The 15,511-nt window shown below is 39.4% G+C and overlaps 1 protein-coding gene across 1 annotated transcript in view; it reads left to right on the top strand.

Moving 5' to 3' along the window:
• Positions 1-8,943, top strand: part of LOC121561487 (mucin-5AC-like) — a 35,218-nt gene extending 26,275 nt beyond the window's left edge. The window contains exons 27-43 of the mRNA XM_045213490.1: positions 1,733-1,815; positions 3,727-3,974; positions 4,197-4,380; positions 4,468-4,660; positions 4,856-5,034; positions 5,125-5,194; positions 5,284-5,414; positions 5,765-5,799; positions 6,081-6,249; positions 6,394-6,492; positions 6,591-6,631; positions 6,927-7,049; positions 7,279-7,377; positions 7,582-7,710; positions 8,017-8,056; positions 8,207-8,330; positions 8,644-8,943. Coding sequence (XP_045069425.1) covers positions 1,733-1,815; positions 3,727-3,974; positions 4,197-4,380; positions 4,468-4,660; positions 4,856-5,034; positions 5,125-5,194; positions 5,284-5,414; positions 5,765-5,799; positions 6,081-6,249; positions 6,394-6,492; positions 6,591-6,631; positions 6,927-7,049; positions 7,279-7,377; positions 7,582-7,710; positions 8,017-8,056; positions 8,207-8,330; positions 8,644-8,851 — 2,155 coding nt within the window. The 3' untranslated portion in view covers positions 8,852-8,943. The remainder of the gene's footprint in view (positions 1-1,732; positions 1,816-3,726; positions 3,975-4,196; positions 4,381-4,467; positions 4,661-4,855; positions 5,035-5,124; positions 5,195-5,283; positions 5,415-5,764; positions 5,800-6,080; positions 6,250-6,393; positions 6,493-6,590; positions 6,632-6,926; positions 7,050-7,278; positions 7,378-7,581; positions 7,711-8,016; positions 8,057-8,206; positions 8,331-8,643) is intronic.
• The last annotated feature ends 6,568 nt before the right edge of the window (positions 8,944-15,511 follow it).

Below are 15,511 nucleotides of genomic sequence, written 5' to 3'. Positions count from 1 at the left end.
GAGGCAGTTGAATGTAGAGCAAAACAATACCCTGGACTTCAGATCTCTCAGCTTGGCCAAGACGTGACTTGCAATCCATCCGTTGGACTGATTTGTAACAATAATAAGCAAGGTCTTCAGCAAAAGTGCTTCGATTATGAGATTCGAGTGAAATGTTGTCAGTGTGGAACCACAACAAACATCCCAACCACCACAACAACAACAGTTCCTGGAACCACTACTCCTACACCCACTACTACAACCTCAACATCGACAGCTCCACCTACAACAAAAACAACAACTAAGCATCCCAGCCCCAGCCCTACTACAACTCCAACCACTACTCCTACATCAACTTCAACAGGAGTAACAACTACCCACTGCAGTGGTGAAGAAACATGTGTGTGGTCAGACTGGATCAACCTTGGTCAGCCAACCTCTGGATCTGAAGGTGGAGATAATGAATCCATTAAGAACATCATTGCTGCTGGTTATCACATTTGCTCATCTCCAGAGGCAGTTGAATGTAGAGCAAAACAATACCCTGGACTTCAGATCTCTCAGCTTGGCCAAGACGTGACTTGCAATCCATCCGTTGGACTGATTTGTAACAATAATAAGCAAGGTCTTCAGCAAAAGTGCTTCGATTATGAGATTCGAGTGAAATGTTGTCAATGTGGAACCACAACACACATCCCAACCACCACAACAACAACAGTTCCTGGAACCACTACTCCTACACCCACTACTACAACCTCAACATCGACAGCTCCACCTACAACGAAAACAACAACTAAGCATCCCAGCCCCAGCCCTACTACAACTCCAACCACTACTCCTACATCAACTTCAACAGGAGTAACAACTACCCACTGCAGTGGTGAAGAAACATGTGTGTGGTCAGACTGGATAAACCTTGGTCAGCCAACCTCTGGATCTGAAGGTGGAGATAATGAATCCATTAAGAACATCATTGCTGCTGGTTATCACATTTGCTCATCTCCAGAGGCAGTTAAATGTAGAGCAAAACAATACCCTGGACTTCAGATCTCTCAGCTTGGCCAAGACGTGACTTGCAATCCATCCGTTGGACTGATTTGTAACAATAATAAGCAAGGTCTTCAGCAAAAGTGCTTTGATTATGAGATTCGAGTGAAATGTTGTCAATGTGGAACCACAACACACATCCCAACCACCACAACAACAACAGTTCCTGGAACCACTACTCCTACACCCACTACTACAACCTCAACATCGACAGCTCCACCTACAACAAAAACAACAACTAAGCATCCCAGCCCCAGCCATACTACAACTCCAACCACTACTCCTACATCAACTTCAACAGGAGTAACAACTACCCACTGCAGTGGTGAAGAAACATGTGTGTGGTCAGACTGGATCAACCTTGGTCAGCCAACCTCTGGATCTGAAGGTGGAGATAATGAATCCATTAAGAACATCATTGCTGCTGGTTATCACATTTGCTCATCTCCAGAGGCAGTTGAATGTAGAGCAAAACAATACCCTGGACTTCAGATCTCTCAGCTTGGCCAAGACGTGACTTGCAATCCATCCGTTGGACTGATTTGTAACAATAATAAGCAAGGTCTTCAGCAAAAGTGCTTCGATTATGAGATTCGAGTGAAATGTTGTCAATGTGGAACCACAACACACATCCCAACCACCACAACAACAACAGTTCCTGGAACCACTACTCCTACACCCACTACTACAACCTCAACATCGACAGCTCCACCTACAACAAAAACAACAACTCAGCATCCCAGCCCCACTACAACTCCAACCACTACTCCTACATCAACCTCAACAGGAGTAACAACTACCCACTGCAGTGGTGAAGAAACATGTGTGTGGTCAGACTGGATCAACCTTGGTCAGCCAACCTCTGGATCTGAAGGTGGAGATAATGAATCCATTAAGAACATCATTGCTGCTGGTTATCACATTTGCACATCTCCAGAGGCAGTTGAATGTAGAGCAAAACAATACCCTGGACTTCAGATCTCTCAGCTTGGCCAAGACGTGACTTGCAATCCATCCGTTGGACTGATTTGTAACAATAATAAGCAAGGTCTTCAGCAAAAGTGCTTCGATTATGAGATTCGAGTGAAATGTTGTCAATGTGGAACCACAACACACATCCCAACCACCACAACAACAACAGTTCCTGGAACCACTACTCCTACACCCACTACTACAACCTCAACATCGACAGCTCCACCTACAACAAAAACAACAACTCGGCCTTCCACCCCTACTACAACTCCAACCACTACTCCTACATCAACCTCAACAGGAGAATCAACTACCCAGTGCAGTGGTGAAGAAACATGTGTGTGGTCAGACTGGATCAACCTTGGTCAGCCAACCTCTGGATCTGAAGGTGGAGATCATGAATCCATTAAGAACATCATTGCTGCTGGTTATCACATTTGCTCAGCTCCAGAGGCAGTAGAGTGCAGAGCAATGCAATACCCTGGACTTCAGATCTCTCAGCTTGGCCAAGACGTGACTTGCAATCCATCCGTTGGACTGATTTGTAACAATAACAAAGCAGGTCTTCAGCAAAAGTGCTTTGATTATGAGATTCGAGTGAAATGTTGTCAATGTGACACCTACACACATCCCAGCCACACAACATTGGCTCCCACAACAACAATGACAACAACTCAGCCACCCTTCACTAGTGTTATTCCTACAACCTCATTTGTTGTAATAACTGGTGGAACAACGAAACCAGTGACTCCATCCACTGAACCCCTTCATTGTTCTTGCTATTTCAATCATACTGATTTCCCCATAGGTACGTTTTTATTTTCCCCCTTTCCAAGTTTGAAACCTTTTGTGCGTTACCATTAATTTAGCCATTATTAATGTTCAATTTGTATGGCATTATACACGTTAAATTGGAAATCTTTTAATGCTCCTAAAATACTTTCAGGCTCAATTGTTTACAATGTCTCTGACCATGATGGATGGTGCTACATTGGTCTCTGCAACAAGACTTGTGAAGTAGAAACACATGCTACCAGATGTAATACGTCAACTACTCCAGTTCCTCCTACTACACCAACCACTACACACCTTCCAACAACAACAGAAAGACCAACCACCACCCCAAAAAATCCAGCTTTTGAAAACTGTGACCATGAACATCCTCCAAGACAGGTATTTACTCTGCTATAGATAATAACTTTTGTGGAATCATTCCATAGGAATTATTATTTACAAAAGGATGATTTTATTTCAAAACTAAATGTATAATTGTATAGACATTTCCTGTTGGCCTAATACTTTTCTGTGTTTGTAGAATGGTGAAAGCTGGATACATAACCAGTGCACCAATGGAACATGCGCCAACGGGAAAGTTATTTATGAGCATGTACAATGTGAGACTCCGAAGCCTATAGCATGTGAAAATAACTATCCTCCAATTAAAGTGTATGACGAATCTGGATGCTGTTTCCACTATGAGTGTCAATGTAAGTTCACAAAAAATAGTTTTTTCGTTGTGTCACAAAATCCACTTTCGCTATTGATTTTAGTTCCAAATCTGAAAAACTATCATTACTCTTGACTGGTTTCGGGTTATCTAATAGTTACCAGCAGTAAATGTATATTAATGTCTAACATGGGAAACATATCATCACATCACTAATAATTTAGCATAAAACATTCCACATCCGTGTGCTTTTAAATGATAACCGTTCTCTTCTTACAAAGGTATCTGCTATGGTTGGGGAGACCCTCACTATGTCACCTTTGATGGAACATACTATGGCTTCCAACGAAATTGTTCTTACGTCTTGGTCAAAGAAATCCTGCCAAAGTACAACTTCAGTGTTGTAATCGACAATTACTATTGTGATGCCGCAGATGGACTTTCCTGTCCTCAGTCTCTGACAATTTATTACCAATCTTATGAGATATTCATGACCAAGAAGGACGTTGATGGAGTTTTCACAAGTCTGGTAATTAAAATATCTCAAATACTGTATGTTCAAGATATTTTCATTCATTTTTCATTTAAGAGAACTTAGCTTTTTGATTAGCTTAGATATTGATTAGCTTTAATTCAAGATTGATATACTTCCTCTGTATTAGATATAGGAGACAGTTCTAGAATACTATTGTGTATACAAATATTGAATTATTGTAACCATTTTGTCCATCTCTTAATATTTTTGTCTTAGATTGATGTAAACCAGCAACGCATCATCCCAGCATATGAGACCAAGGACTTCCGCATCACAGACAACGGAATTGAGACCCTTTTAGTCATACCAGCAATTAATGCCAAGGTGTCTTTCACTGGTCTTATGTTTAGCATATACCTGCCCTGGGACAAGTTCAGTGGCAACACTGAGGGACAGTGTGGTGAGTACAGGTGTTTTACGGTCACTCTGTTACCATGATTACCCCATGATGTCTCATTGTCTAACAATGGTATTCAATATTATTCAGGGACATGTGACAACAACCGGACAGATGACTGTCGCTTGCCAAATGGGACTATCGATTCATCTTGTCCTGACATGGCACACCAATGGCATGTTGCTGACCACAATAACAGTCAGTGCACGCCACCACCACCAGAGCCGACACCAACACAACCACCAGGCTGCGATCCACCCATTTGTCATCTCATTCAAAGCGAGTAAGTAGCAATTTGTATTTACAAGAAACCTATCTCCTCTGTAGGATCGATAACCTTTCAATCAGAATCATCTCAGTGCCAACAGTAACTTGACATACTAAAACATGGCAATCATTTGAAAAAGCCTGATGACAGTACGAAGTGAATTATCATGTTTAAGTATCTACTCTAACTGAAGCGTGGCATCTTTTTAAGGGTCTTTGAGAGTTGCCATAAGGTAATCCCCTACGAGCCATTCCTTGTGGCATGCATCTTTGATGTGTGTCATATGAGTGAGGTCAAAATTGGCTGCACCAGCATGCAGACCTATGCTGATGCATGTGCACAAGCAGGAGTCTGTATTGAGTGGAGAAATTATACAAATGGACAATGTGGTAAGTAGATCACTCCTCAAGACCATAAAACTCAGACAGATCTATGATGTAGCTTATTAGTTATTAACCTTTTTCTCTCACCCTCTACAGACTTCACATGCGAGAAACCCAAGGTTTATAATGCCTGCGGTCCACAAGTTGAACCAACCTGTAATGCCTGGTATGTATAATGCTGTTGTTGTTCAGTGGATGGGCATAATGATGGGGAAAAGTCTCTCAGGTATTGACACTTTTTAAATATCTCTGCAGGTACAATTTCAAATTCATCCAGACTCAAAATGAGTTCAGTGTCATGGGAGATATACAAATGGAGGGATGTTATTGCCCCAATGGTACCATTCTGATGAGTTCCACTTCAAACTACTGTATCCCCAGCTGTGGTAAGGATGGTTCAATAACAGCATTGTATGATGACGGTGTGGTGACTTACAGTATGGTGCTGTGATAGTAGCTACATCATGCTGATCTTCACTTTGGGAAGCACAAAGTGTTAATTGTTCATTGCTACTGTAATTGTCTTTTGAAAGCTGGTTCAGCTTTTTGTAAAAAAATAAAACAACAACAACAAAAAAACTGTTTAACCACAGCATTTTTCACAGATACTTCAATGGTGTTGGTTTTGGTTTTATCATGTGTACATACAGTACATTATCAAAACTAAGTAGTGGAATGTACTGTATTTCAATTACTTATTTTGTTTTAATGTATTATTTTCTCTTTGGTTCATCAGATATTTGCCCATTGCCAAATGGAGAATGGAAAGAGGTAAAATTGTGGTTGAATTTCTCTCACAGATTTTAGCAGAGAACATAAACAATTTGTTTCTGATATACACATTAACATCATGTGGGTAGTTCACTTTTGACAATCATGTATAATAATGTATGCAATAGTAATAATAATAATAATTTATTACATTTCTATAGTGCTTTTCTTAGAACCTCAAAGCGCTTCAGTAATGCATGATTCGACACACTGAATGATTGAACTTTGTGCTGGTAGTGTCAATACAAACCTTGATGTGCTTAAATTGTTCCTCATTGCAGGCAAATGAGACCTGGGTGAGCAACTGCCAGGATTGTGTGTGTGACCCGTACAGTCTGGGAATCCAATGCCAGCCTGTGGCATGCCAACATCAGCCTCCTCTCACCTGTGATCAGGAGGGCCAAGTTAAGGTCGTAGAAACTGTTGACTGTTGTCAAAAGGACAAATGCGGTGAGTGACTTGTTAGGATAATGTGCTCTATATGTGGGCTTTCTAACATCTCCGTTTAAACATTAACATTTTTGGTGACTACCTAATATATCCAATGTGGCCATTTTCATAGTTTTTAAAACAATAGTTGTTTCTTTCTAACAGAGTGTGATGTCAAACGATGCTCTACTTCTAAGATAACTTGTCCAGTCGGATTCGAGACAGAGGCAACTATGGGAGTCTGTTGCCCAACTTATCAATGCTGTGAGTATGCATCTGCATGTGCTTGAGTGTGCATACCATAGATATCCCAACATGTTAGTTGCTGTATTGAGTGGTTATCCATGTTCTTTGCCCCACAGTGCCAAAGGATGTCTGTGTATTTAACAACACTGAATATCAGGTGAGAATGCTATCTATGCAATGTTCATTTTGGCCAGTCCCACCACTTCTACACTATCAACAATTTTGAATTTAACTTATTAAAAGAGGACAATGTTATTTTACTTGCATACATTAATAGCAAATGAAGTTAAACTAAACAAATTAAAACCCTCCATAAAGCAATTAGAGGCCTCTATTAGGGTGCCAACAATATGTATTGGTCAATCCTTTCATGAGATTAGACAAACATTAGATTAGATAGAACACAAAAAGTGTCTCAATTCATACATTTTCCATTGAAATTCTCATTCCAGCCTGGTGCCAATGTTCCCGAGGACAAGTGTAAGAATTGTGTGTGTGGTGACAGGGTGGATCCCCAAACCCATCTACATATCATTGAGTGTCAACCTACTGAATGTTACACTCACTGCCAGCAGGTAAGTGATCTCCATTGACACATCTACACCCTTTGGCCTCATATGTAATTCAACCAACTTAGTGTAATATTTGCCAAGTTCTTATCCATGTCAAAATATTATAATAACCCTGATTCATCTGTGTCCACTATTGGGCTACTACTGAATAAGTGTAATTACTAGTGAATTACCTGGATCACACATTGGTATGAGAGAGATCATGTGCACATCATATACTTCTTCATTACAGGGCTATGATCATCAAGCCGTTCCTGGGCAGTGTTGTGGAAAGTGTGTACAGACAAGCTGTGTGGTTATGCTGCCAGATAACACCACACACACTATTCAGGTAAAATAGCATCAGGAAGCATTACTATTTACAATTCATAAAACATATCAGTCCTATTTCGCTTGATTATTTAAAAACACCAACATGTAATTGTACTGTAGCACTAAAGTGTTATGCAAAATAGCTATCTTACCAATGATACAGTATATCTTAAATCATTTGAAGAATCTCCTGTTGATTTCTTTCACATTCTCACCTCTACAGCCTGGTTCCGTCTGGATACCATCTGGAGACAAGTGTCTAAAGTTTGAGTGCGTAAAGATTATGGACCAACTCATCACAATGGAGGCTAAGACTGTGTGCCCTGACTTCTACCCAGAAGACTGCATACCCGTGAGTTACAATAACCATCTGGCAAATTATCTGTAGGCCGGGAAGCTGGCCCATTTAAAAATAACTGGACAATGTGCAAAATCATACTTGTGAAATTCAGGTTAAACATGCCCAGTCACTCAGACCAAGTCCTGTTGCTTAATATAGCAAACCTACTGTGTATTTATGTGAGGTTACAGACACCTGCTGCTTAAAGTGAACCATGCAAGAGCACTGCACTGAAAAACATGTGGAGCCAGTTTGGTAAACGTTACGTCAGTGACTTCAAAATGTTCTTGTTTTTTCTTCCATGTTCTTGTTTTTAAGGGAACTGAAGTCATTGCTCCAGATGGTTGCTGCCATGTCTGTGAGTGTCTTTTTAACACCATCCTTTTTGATGGACATTTGTAAATCATTCTTGCCCTTTATCATGCATTGAAAAAATTATTTTAGCTATTGCCATGGTCCTCAGAATGGTTAACATTAATTCATTTGAAAATGTCACTTTTGTGTGCAGGTATTCCAAAATATAAGCCATGCAACGTGACAAAGGGCAAAGTGTACCTGGACAGCAATGGCTGCAAGTCTGTAAACGAGGTGGAAGTGACAACATGCGGTGGATCCTGTGGCACCTATGCCATGTGAGTATTTTGATCATTCCTGAAATATTTCAGGAACACTAACACATTAATCCTCCCAATAAAGCAGAATTGGGCTGCCTGTCTAAATGCAAACTGCAAATTATATTTTCAGTAATATATAATGTTACAATGGCTGTGTTTGCAAAGGAAGCCCAATTCTGATATTTTGCCCAATTATTGGGAAAAGAGCTCATCTGATTGGTCAAAACATCAGAATTAGGCTGCCTGTGTAAACTCAGTCAGTGTTATATAATTACAACTGCTACCATCACTACTTCCACATAATGACATGGCCTCTCGTTTCTGTTTTCAGGTATTCTCTTGAGGCCAACATGATGGAGCGCTCTTGTACCTGCTGTCGGGAAGTATCCACCACCAAGAAGGAAGTGGAGATGATCTGCCCAGACGGGTCAAAGTACAACCACTCCTACATCCACATCAATAAATGTGGCTGCCAGAGGACAGAGTGCGTGACCCCGGAGGAGACCCAGGTCACAAGGTCACGACGCAGGAGAAGATGAATGACTCGCCACTACCATCCCTTTACTGCTTAGATTAGTTCTCTATTTATGTTCAACTTGTTCACTTTCCTGCAAAGTACTCTGCTAAAAGTAGGAGAAATAGTTTCAGCTTTTTTGTCTAATTTTGTTTTGTTTTAGCCATTCAAAACACATAAATAAAGTTGCCAACAGGCTATGCATATATACCACGTTCTTGTTTTCATTCCTTTTGAAATTCTGTTGAGAAATATTTGATTGCAGACATCCAGTTCAACAGTGACTTATCCTCTTCCAGACAAACAACCACAATTCAAAGTGTCAAAACAAATTTGAGATGGTGTTAGGTTAGAGAAACTGATCAGTAATCAGAAGGTTGCTGGTTTCAGATCCCTGGCACCACTTCCTACAGTTGTCCTTGAGCAATGCACTTATCTAACCTCTACATAGCTCCAGGGGCAGCACTGTGGCTGACTCTGTGCTCCTCCCTATACAGTACTAAAGACACATTTCCGTCTTTGATGGACTAATAAAGTAATAAAGTACTTATCCTAACTCATCCCTCATATTAAATAAAGTTATAAACATAAAAACCAAGAAGGAGCAGATCACTTCATTTTAACCGTACAAAGTGTACAAAGTATAAAACGTACAAAATGCAAAGGGAAGTACATGGGGCATGTGTGATTATATATAACAAACTGGGTATTGTGCATTATGCACTTAAACAATTTCTTTCAAATGTTTTTGATACTGTTTGTCAAACTGTGGGAAGGTTCCCACCTTAGTTGGAGGGAATTATACAACTATTTTGCTATTCATTTGCTATTATAACCAGTCCTCTGTTACAGATGACTTACCTTACTGATGTTGTAGCCTCACAACAATCAGACAAAATGTGTAATCAATAGACATTCAAATGAAAACTAATATTGCAGAAAAGAGCACTCTGCCTGCTTTATAACATGATCATGTTATACTGACTTGTTTACACCTGGCACAACAAGTGTTGGTGTCCAAAGGAACATTTTGCTGGCATCTTTTGGTTAGTTGAGGCTTCAATGGCTCTTTAAAATGAGAAATACTCTCTACAGATTCTTGAAACACCTTACCTGAAACAAAATGATGGATAATGGAATAATGGGCCACGTTCTTGTTTTCATTCCTTTTTAAATTCTGCTGAGAACTATTTGATTGAAGACGTAGCGGTATTTATATGTACCACAGAAGAACCAAGAAATTAGAGTGACACCACGGCTGTCTTTTTTAGCTTTTCTGTAGATCTGCAATACTATTCTGAATAGACAGGACAGGAATACATCAGTCTCCAATGCTCCATCTGACAAGTTGTTCTATAGAGGAGCATGAAGAAAAGTAAAACATATATCCTGTTAGGTGCTTTCAGTGTTGACAGTATTAAAATACAACAACTCATGTACAAAAACACTGTAATACAAACAAGCTAATCATCACCTAATTTGCATAATTGGCCATGTGCATGTAATTGTGATGGACGCTGTAGGAGCGAGGAATAACGTCGTGGGAGAGACAAAAAGTGAGTACAAAACACCCTAAATATGTTTAGAACTACAAATTAACTTTCTTCTGTCGATTCTTGTTTTTTTTATGTCACAATTCCAACCCTCCTCCTTTATCCAGGCTTGGGACCGGCAAAAGTGACCCAAAAGAGACACTCTGGCGGAGTTACTTAGTTTTTTATTTTATTTTATGTTTTTAGTTTAGTTTTCTTAAGTTTGGTTTGGTTTTTAACCTTATGGTCCACTTAGGAGCCTACAACAAGTCACAGTAAAACGTGAACATTTTTATCCATAACATTTTAAACCTTTTTTTGTATACAATCTACGTTAACAATCTAAATGGACCAAAAAGAGACAACAGAAAAAACTGTCAATGGCAATGTGAGAAAATTATGGTAACTAGTCTGGCCCTAATTCAGGGTAAAACATTTTTTTTTGAGTAAGCAGCTGATGTGCCAAAAAGCTGCAAAGCATTATCAGGCAGCTGGTGCTCATAGCAAGCCTCACCAGACAGCTTCAGTCCATATCGAATGAAGGGTCTGCAAGGACATCCGATTTCTAAGTTTGCTTTTTACCACATTCATCTGGCTGAATACTCTCTCGACTTCAGCATTCGAGTGTGGCAAGGACAACACAGACACAGCAGCCATGGCAAGTTCTTGAAACGGGTTGATATCAGCTGCATCCCTGAACTTCCAAATCTCACTCCAGAAGCCCAGTGTGTTTTTTGTCTCATTCCATTTACTAAGATGGATGGCACGCCATTGCTAGACAATCTTGTCTATCTCTGCAGGGGAGTAGCCTAGGAGCTTGACTATTTTTTCTATTTCTCCAGGGCTCTTATTGTGCTTTAGACTTTTCTCCACATTGAAAACTGACATGTACTGCAATGCTTCGATGTTATCCGGCAGTCTCACCATCAACTCATTAATGAGGGAGATGGTGAAGGCTACACACCACTTTCGGACATTGTTTTCATCCTCAGGCGCAAGGTGGAGCTCAGCTGCCTTTGACTCAAAAAGGTAACCAAGGTACGGTTTGGGACTGATGTATCCATCTATTGGCCCTTTGAGTACATCAACATTTGCCAGTGGATTCAGCACCCTGCTGCTCACAGACTTGATCAAGCTAACCAAGCTGTCAAGTAGCTTAAGAGGATCTACTTGCTCTCCCTCAAAAGCCTTGATGGCCAACTGTACCTCACCCAGCACTGACTTCAGAAAAGTCAGATACAATATGTTTTGAGGATCACTGTACATGGAGTACAAAACCTCAACCATGTAGCAGTGTTCACAACTCCCACTTAGAAGACACTAGATAATAACACGTTTTATTAAGTTAACTACACCTTCCACTATAAACCTATAACCCCTTTTTAGTAATTTAAACATCGCAAACTGTTGCATTGATGTTTTTAAAAATATAAATCTATTGTTTCATAATCCAAAACCCATAAAAAGATGTCTACTTAATCCATCAGGCCAACAGCAACAACTACCTCCCATCGTTCAACATATCTATAAACATATTATCGTTATCTGAAGTAATGAACCATCGTCATAACTCACCGCTGTTTAACCAAACTATATAATGTCATAATAAAATGATCAATTATCAAATATCGTTCCTTATTCAACTATCGAGACATGTTCTTCATTAGTAAATCGTCTCCACAAAGCAATGCTACCTAATAACATATTCTCATTCTCCTAAAAATAAATAATTGCTTCTATTAAACAATCCCATTCAACATCAAGTCAACCTGTCTCATCATCCAATTAACTTACTTATTTTTTAAACCCTCTACAATATCTATCATACTCTACCGCTAATTTTCCTCATAACGGTACCTCAACAGATGATAAATTAATTTAAAGCTATAGTCAAAACCAATAAAACATCCATTCACCGATATGCAATTTTAATTACTATTTTCCTATCCACATGGATTGCCTTTCCTATAATGTTATCAATGAAACCAGTAATTCACGTCAATAGCATCAATGTAAAAAATGTGCTTTCTGTCCCTTACTGGATTCGAACCAGGGACCCTCTGCACACATCGACAACACTCACCATCGAAGCACCGTTACCCGTCGCTCCACAAAAGCCGCTGCCCCCGCAAAGCAACTACTTCCAGTTCATAGAGCAAGTGACGTCACCCAACGAAAAACAGCACTAGCTCTCACCGCTAACTAGCTAGCAATTTCCTGCCGATAATATTCAACCTCCTACGACTTCCTATACCTAACGTAACCCATAATGTGCCTTAAAGCGCTCTCACGTTTCAGCAAGCCCCAATGGTTAACACCCGCAGACAAAAATGGAAATTCTTCCATTTTTACTAGCAGACCTAATAAAACACACTTTCAAACAGCGTTCTGCATTTTCCTCTATCATAGGGTTTAAAAACGAACTTAACAACATTAACCATCCTAAATTGCTGTAGTAACGTCATGTTTGGTTCAGTGTATCTATTACCATATAAGACATTCACTTCTCCATGCGTCGTAAACTATATCCTATTTCTCTTGTAATCAACTAAAATCATAGCCACGCAATTAAACCATCACTCCGCCATTATCAGAATGAATGAGATCTATTCAACTACCCTTTCTAAGTAAGCTACAAGTAACACCAAACACTTGCTGTAGTTTACCATCATATATTGAAATCATCCATTTATCACGATCCAATTTATTTATAGACATATTCCACCATTGTCACTTGTTTCATCTAGCAAAACATTCAATGCCCAAAAAAATTACTACCACGTACTCTTCTCTGCATACCCATTAAGATTTTTACATGTTAGTCATTTAGCTGATGCTCTTATCCCAAGCGACCCACAATTAGTGAGCTCATACATTTTTATACTTATACTAGCCCCCCTTGGGAATCGAACACGCAACCCTGGCGTTGCAAGCACCGTGCTCTACCAACTGAATACATTATCATTCTAGAATTCACCAACTATTCGCATACATCACTGGTGTCACGCATACTATAGAATAAAGTAATAACAATTAGAATTTGTCAAATAAATGTTTTCCATCCAACTATTCAAACTTGCTTCAAATATCTCTTTCAGCTCGATACAGTCAAGCAAGTACGACTCTCTTTTACCCGGAAACTAGTTCATGGCATTAGTAAAGTCTATTCACATCCCAACAATAACTAATAATATATTTATATTCATATTATTAAAAGACCTTACTTTCATTCCAGTCGACCTAAACAATTCAAATTATGGCCATAACTCTATCGCAATTGCCAGTCCGCTATTCAAATGTATGTAACTGTCCTTTCTGATTAGACTATAGTCACTCCTCCCTCTTTCCTGTTGAATAAGTGAGTCCTTCAGTCTGAAAAGACACAGGCTGCTAAATCGTCCAGTTTGATCCTGACTGTTCCGTCAATCTAAACAACCCACAACCATAATTGAACTATACTTAGAAAACCTAGACTCTGATCAGCGATGCAGAATCTATGCTTTATTGAAAAGACAAGTTAATCCTCCTTCATTTCAATGATAATGGTCAGTAGTTTTAGTATCTGGCACATTCCACACTTTATCAGTAAATAGCTTTGAAGGACACAGATCTCACACTCTCAACGTAAACAACTTAGCAGTCAACGAGTCAAACCCCACATTCATTGATTTGGAAACAGATCTAACGACCTAACCAAATGAATTATATTTTCCCCTAATATACTAAAATTCCTTGACTATTTCACCTCTGCTTCTGAAATAATAGATAGTTTATTATAATGCTTAATTCCATCACATGCCCTATGTACTTTCTCCCATCCCCACGTACGTCTAAGTTTTTTTGGGGGGTGCAAGTCAGCACCTATTAATTTTATCCAATCCCTCTTAATAAATTACACTCCCATAAAATTCATTCTATTCTAATACATCCACATCTACCAAACCATTCATGTTTCTAATGATTCTTTATTGCCACAAATCAATTAATCACAATCTAGTCTCAGCGGAACGAACAACAAATTACCCAAATCCTTCCCCTCAGTCATAGAATCCTCCCAGAATCGTATATGCTGGTCACTATTCCCTGATCTTACAAAATTCCATGACAGGCATTGTTGTACAAAACTCCAAGATATCATTTACAAGAAAAGCGTATTATTCCAACGTATATATATGTAATTATCATACACACCTCTATATCTCATCATTCAAACTTTAGAGTGCGACTCATTTACACCATTATACCACTCTTATTTCATATTTATACAATGTTGTTCTCAAACGCGCTTAATTACTATTTGTATAACCTACAGGAATTTTTTATTCTATCAAAGGGCCCAAATTTGGAATGCTAACCCTATCCCAGTTATTATTTTACTGTAGTCAATTTTCCAAATATAATGTCAGAAACATACCCTAAAAGATTGATCAAAATACAATGCATAGACATCATATGATCACACCGGTACACGTGACCTGTTCCTCCAACAGGATTTATTCTACCCCTCCTGGTAATGTGAATCTTCTACACTCAGTTGGTCAATGAATATCCACGCACCATTTATTCTTCTCTTTCCTAATGTGAGATTGGGCACGCCCTTTCTCCATCAGACAGAAGCTTCAAACGACCTCAAATATAGTTCCTTTCCTTACAGAAAGGCTATTACTTGCAGGATTTGTTATTATACTCACTCACACAGATGAGCAGCCACTTGTGCCCAAATGAATCAGACAGTTGATTGACTCACAGTAGCCCAAGCAAACCACTCATCCACATGATCAGACCTACTCTATCTAACACATTCTCTATACTTTGAAGCCCTAGTGACTGTTTAACCCGTTCACCTACTCAGGATGACCGGTGTTAACTCCAATTTATGTCACCTACTCAGGATGACCTATCTTTTTACCTGATCGACCCTTTCTGATTCACTTCCCCGACACAAGAAAGACGATTTTATACAGGATTTCTATCTATTGCCCCCTAGGTGATACACTTCCTCAACACACCTGGACTTCTACCTATCTTACGCTTTCCTAAGCGACCTGTAAATTCGGCCCTCTTTCTCTGATACACTTCCACGACACAGGAAAGAGCGTTATTGCACAGGATTTTTATCTAACCTACTGTGGGGTTCTAGATGTGATGCCTAG

Source organism: Coregonus clupeaformis, unplaced genomic scaffold (assembly GCF_020615455.1).
Source record: "Coregonus clupeaformis isolate EN_2021a unplaced genomic scaffold, ASM2061545v1 scaf0114, whole genome shotgun sequence".
NCBI lineage: Eukaryota > Metazoa > Chordata > Actinopteri > Salmoniformes > Salmonidae > Coregonus > Coregonus clupeaformis.
Note: the sequence above shows the minus strand (reverse complement) of the source record. Positions and strands in the feature narration are given on the sequence as shown.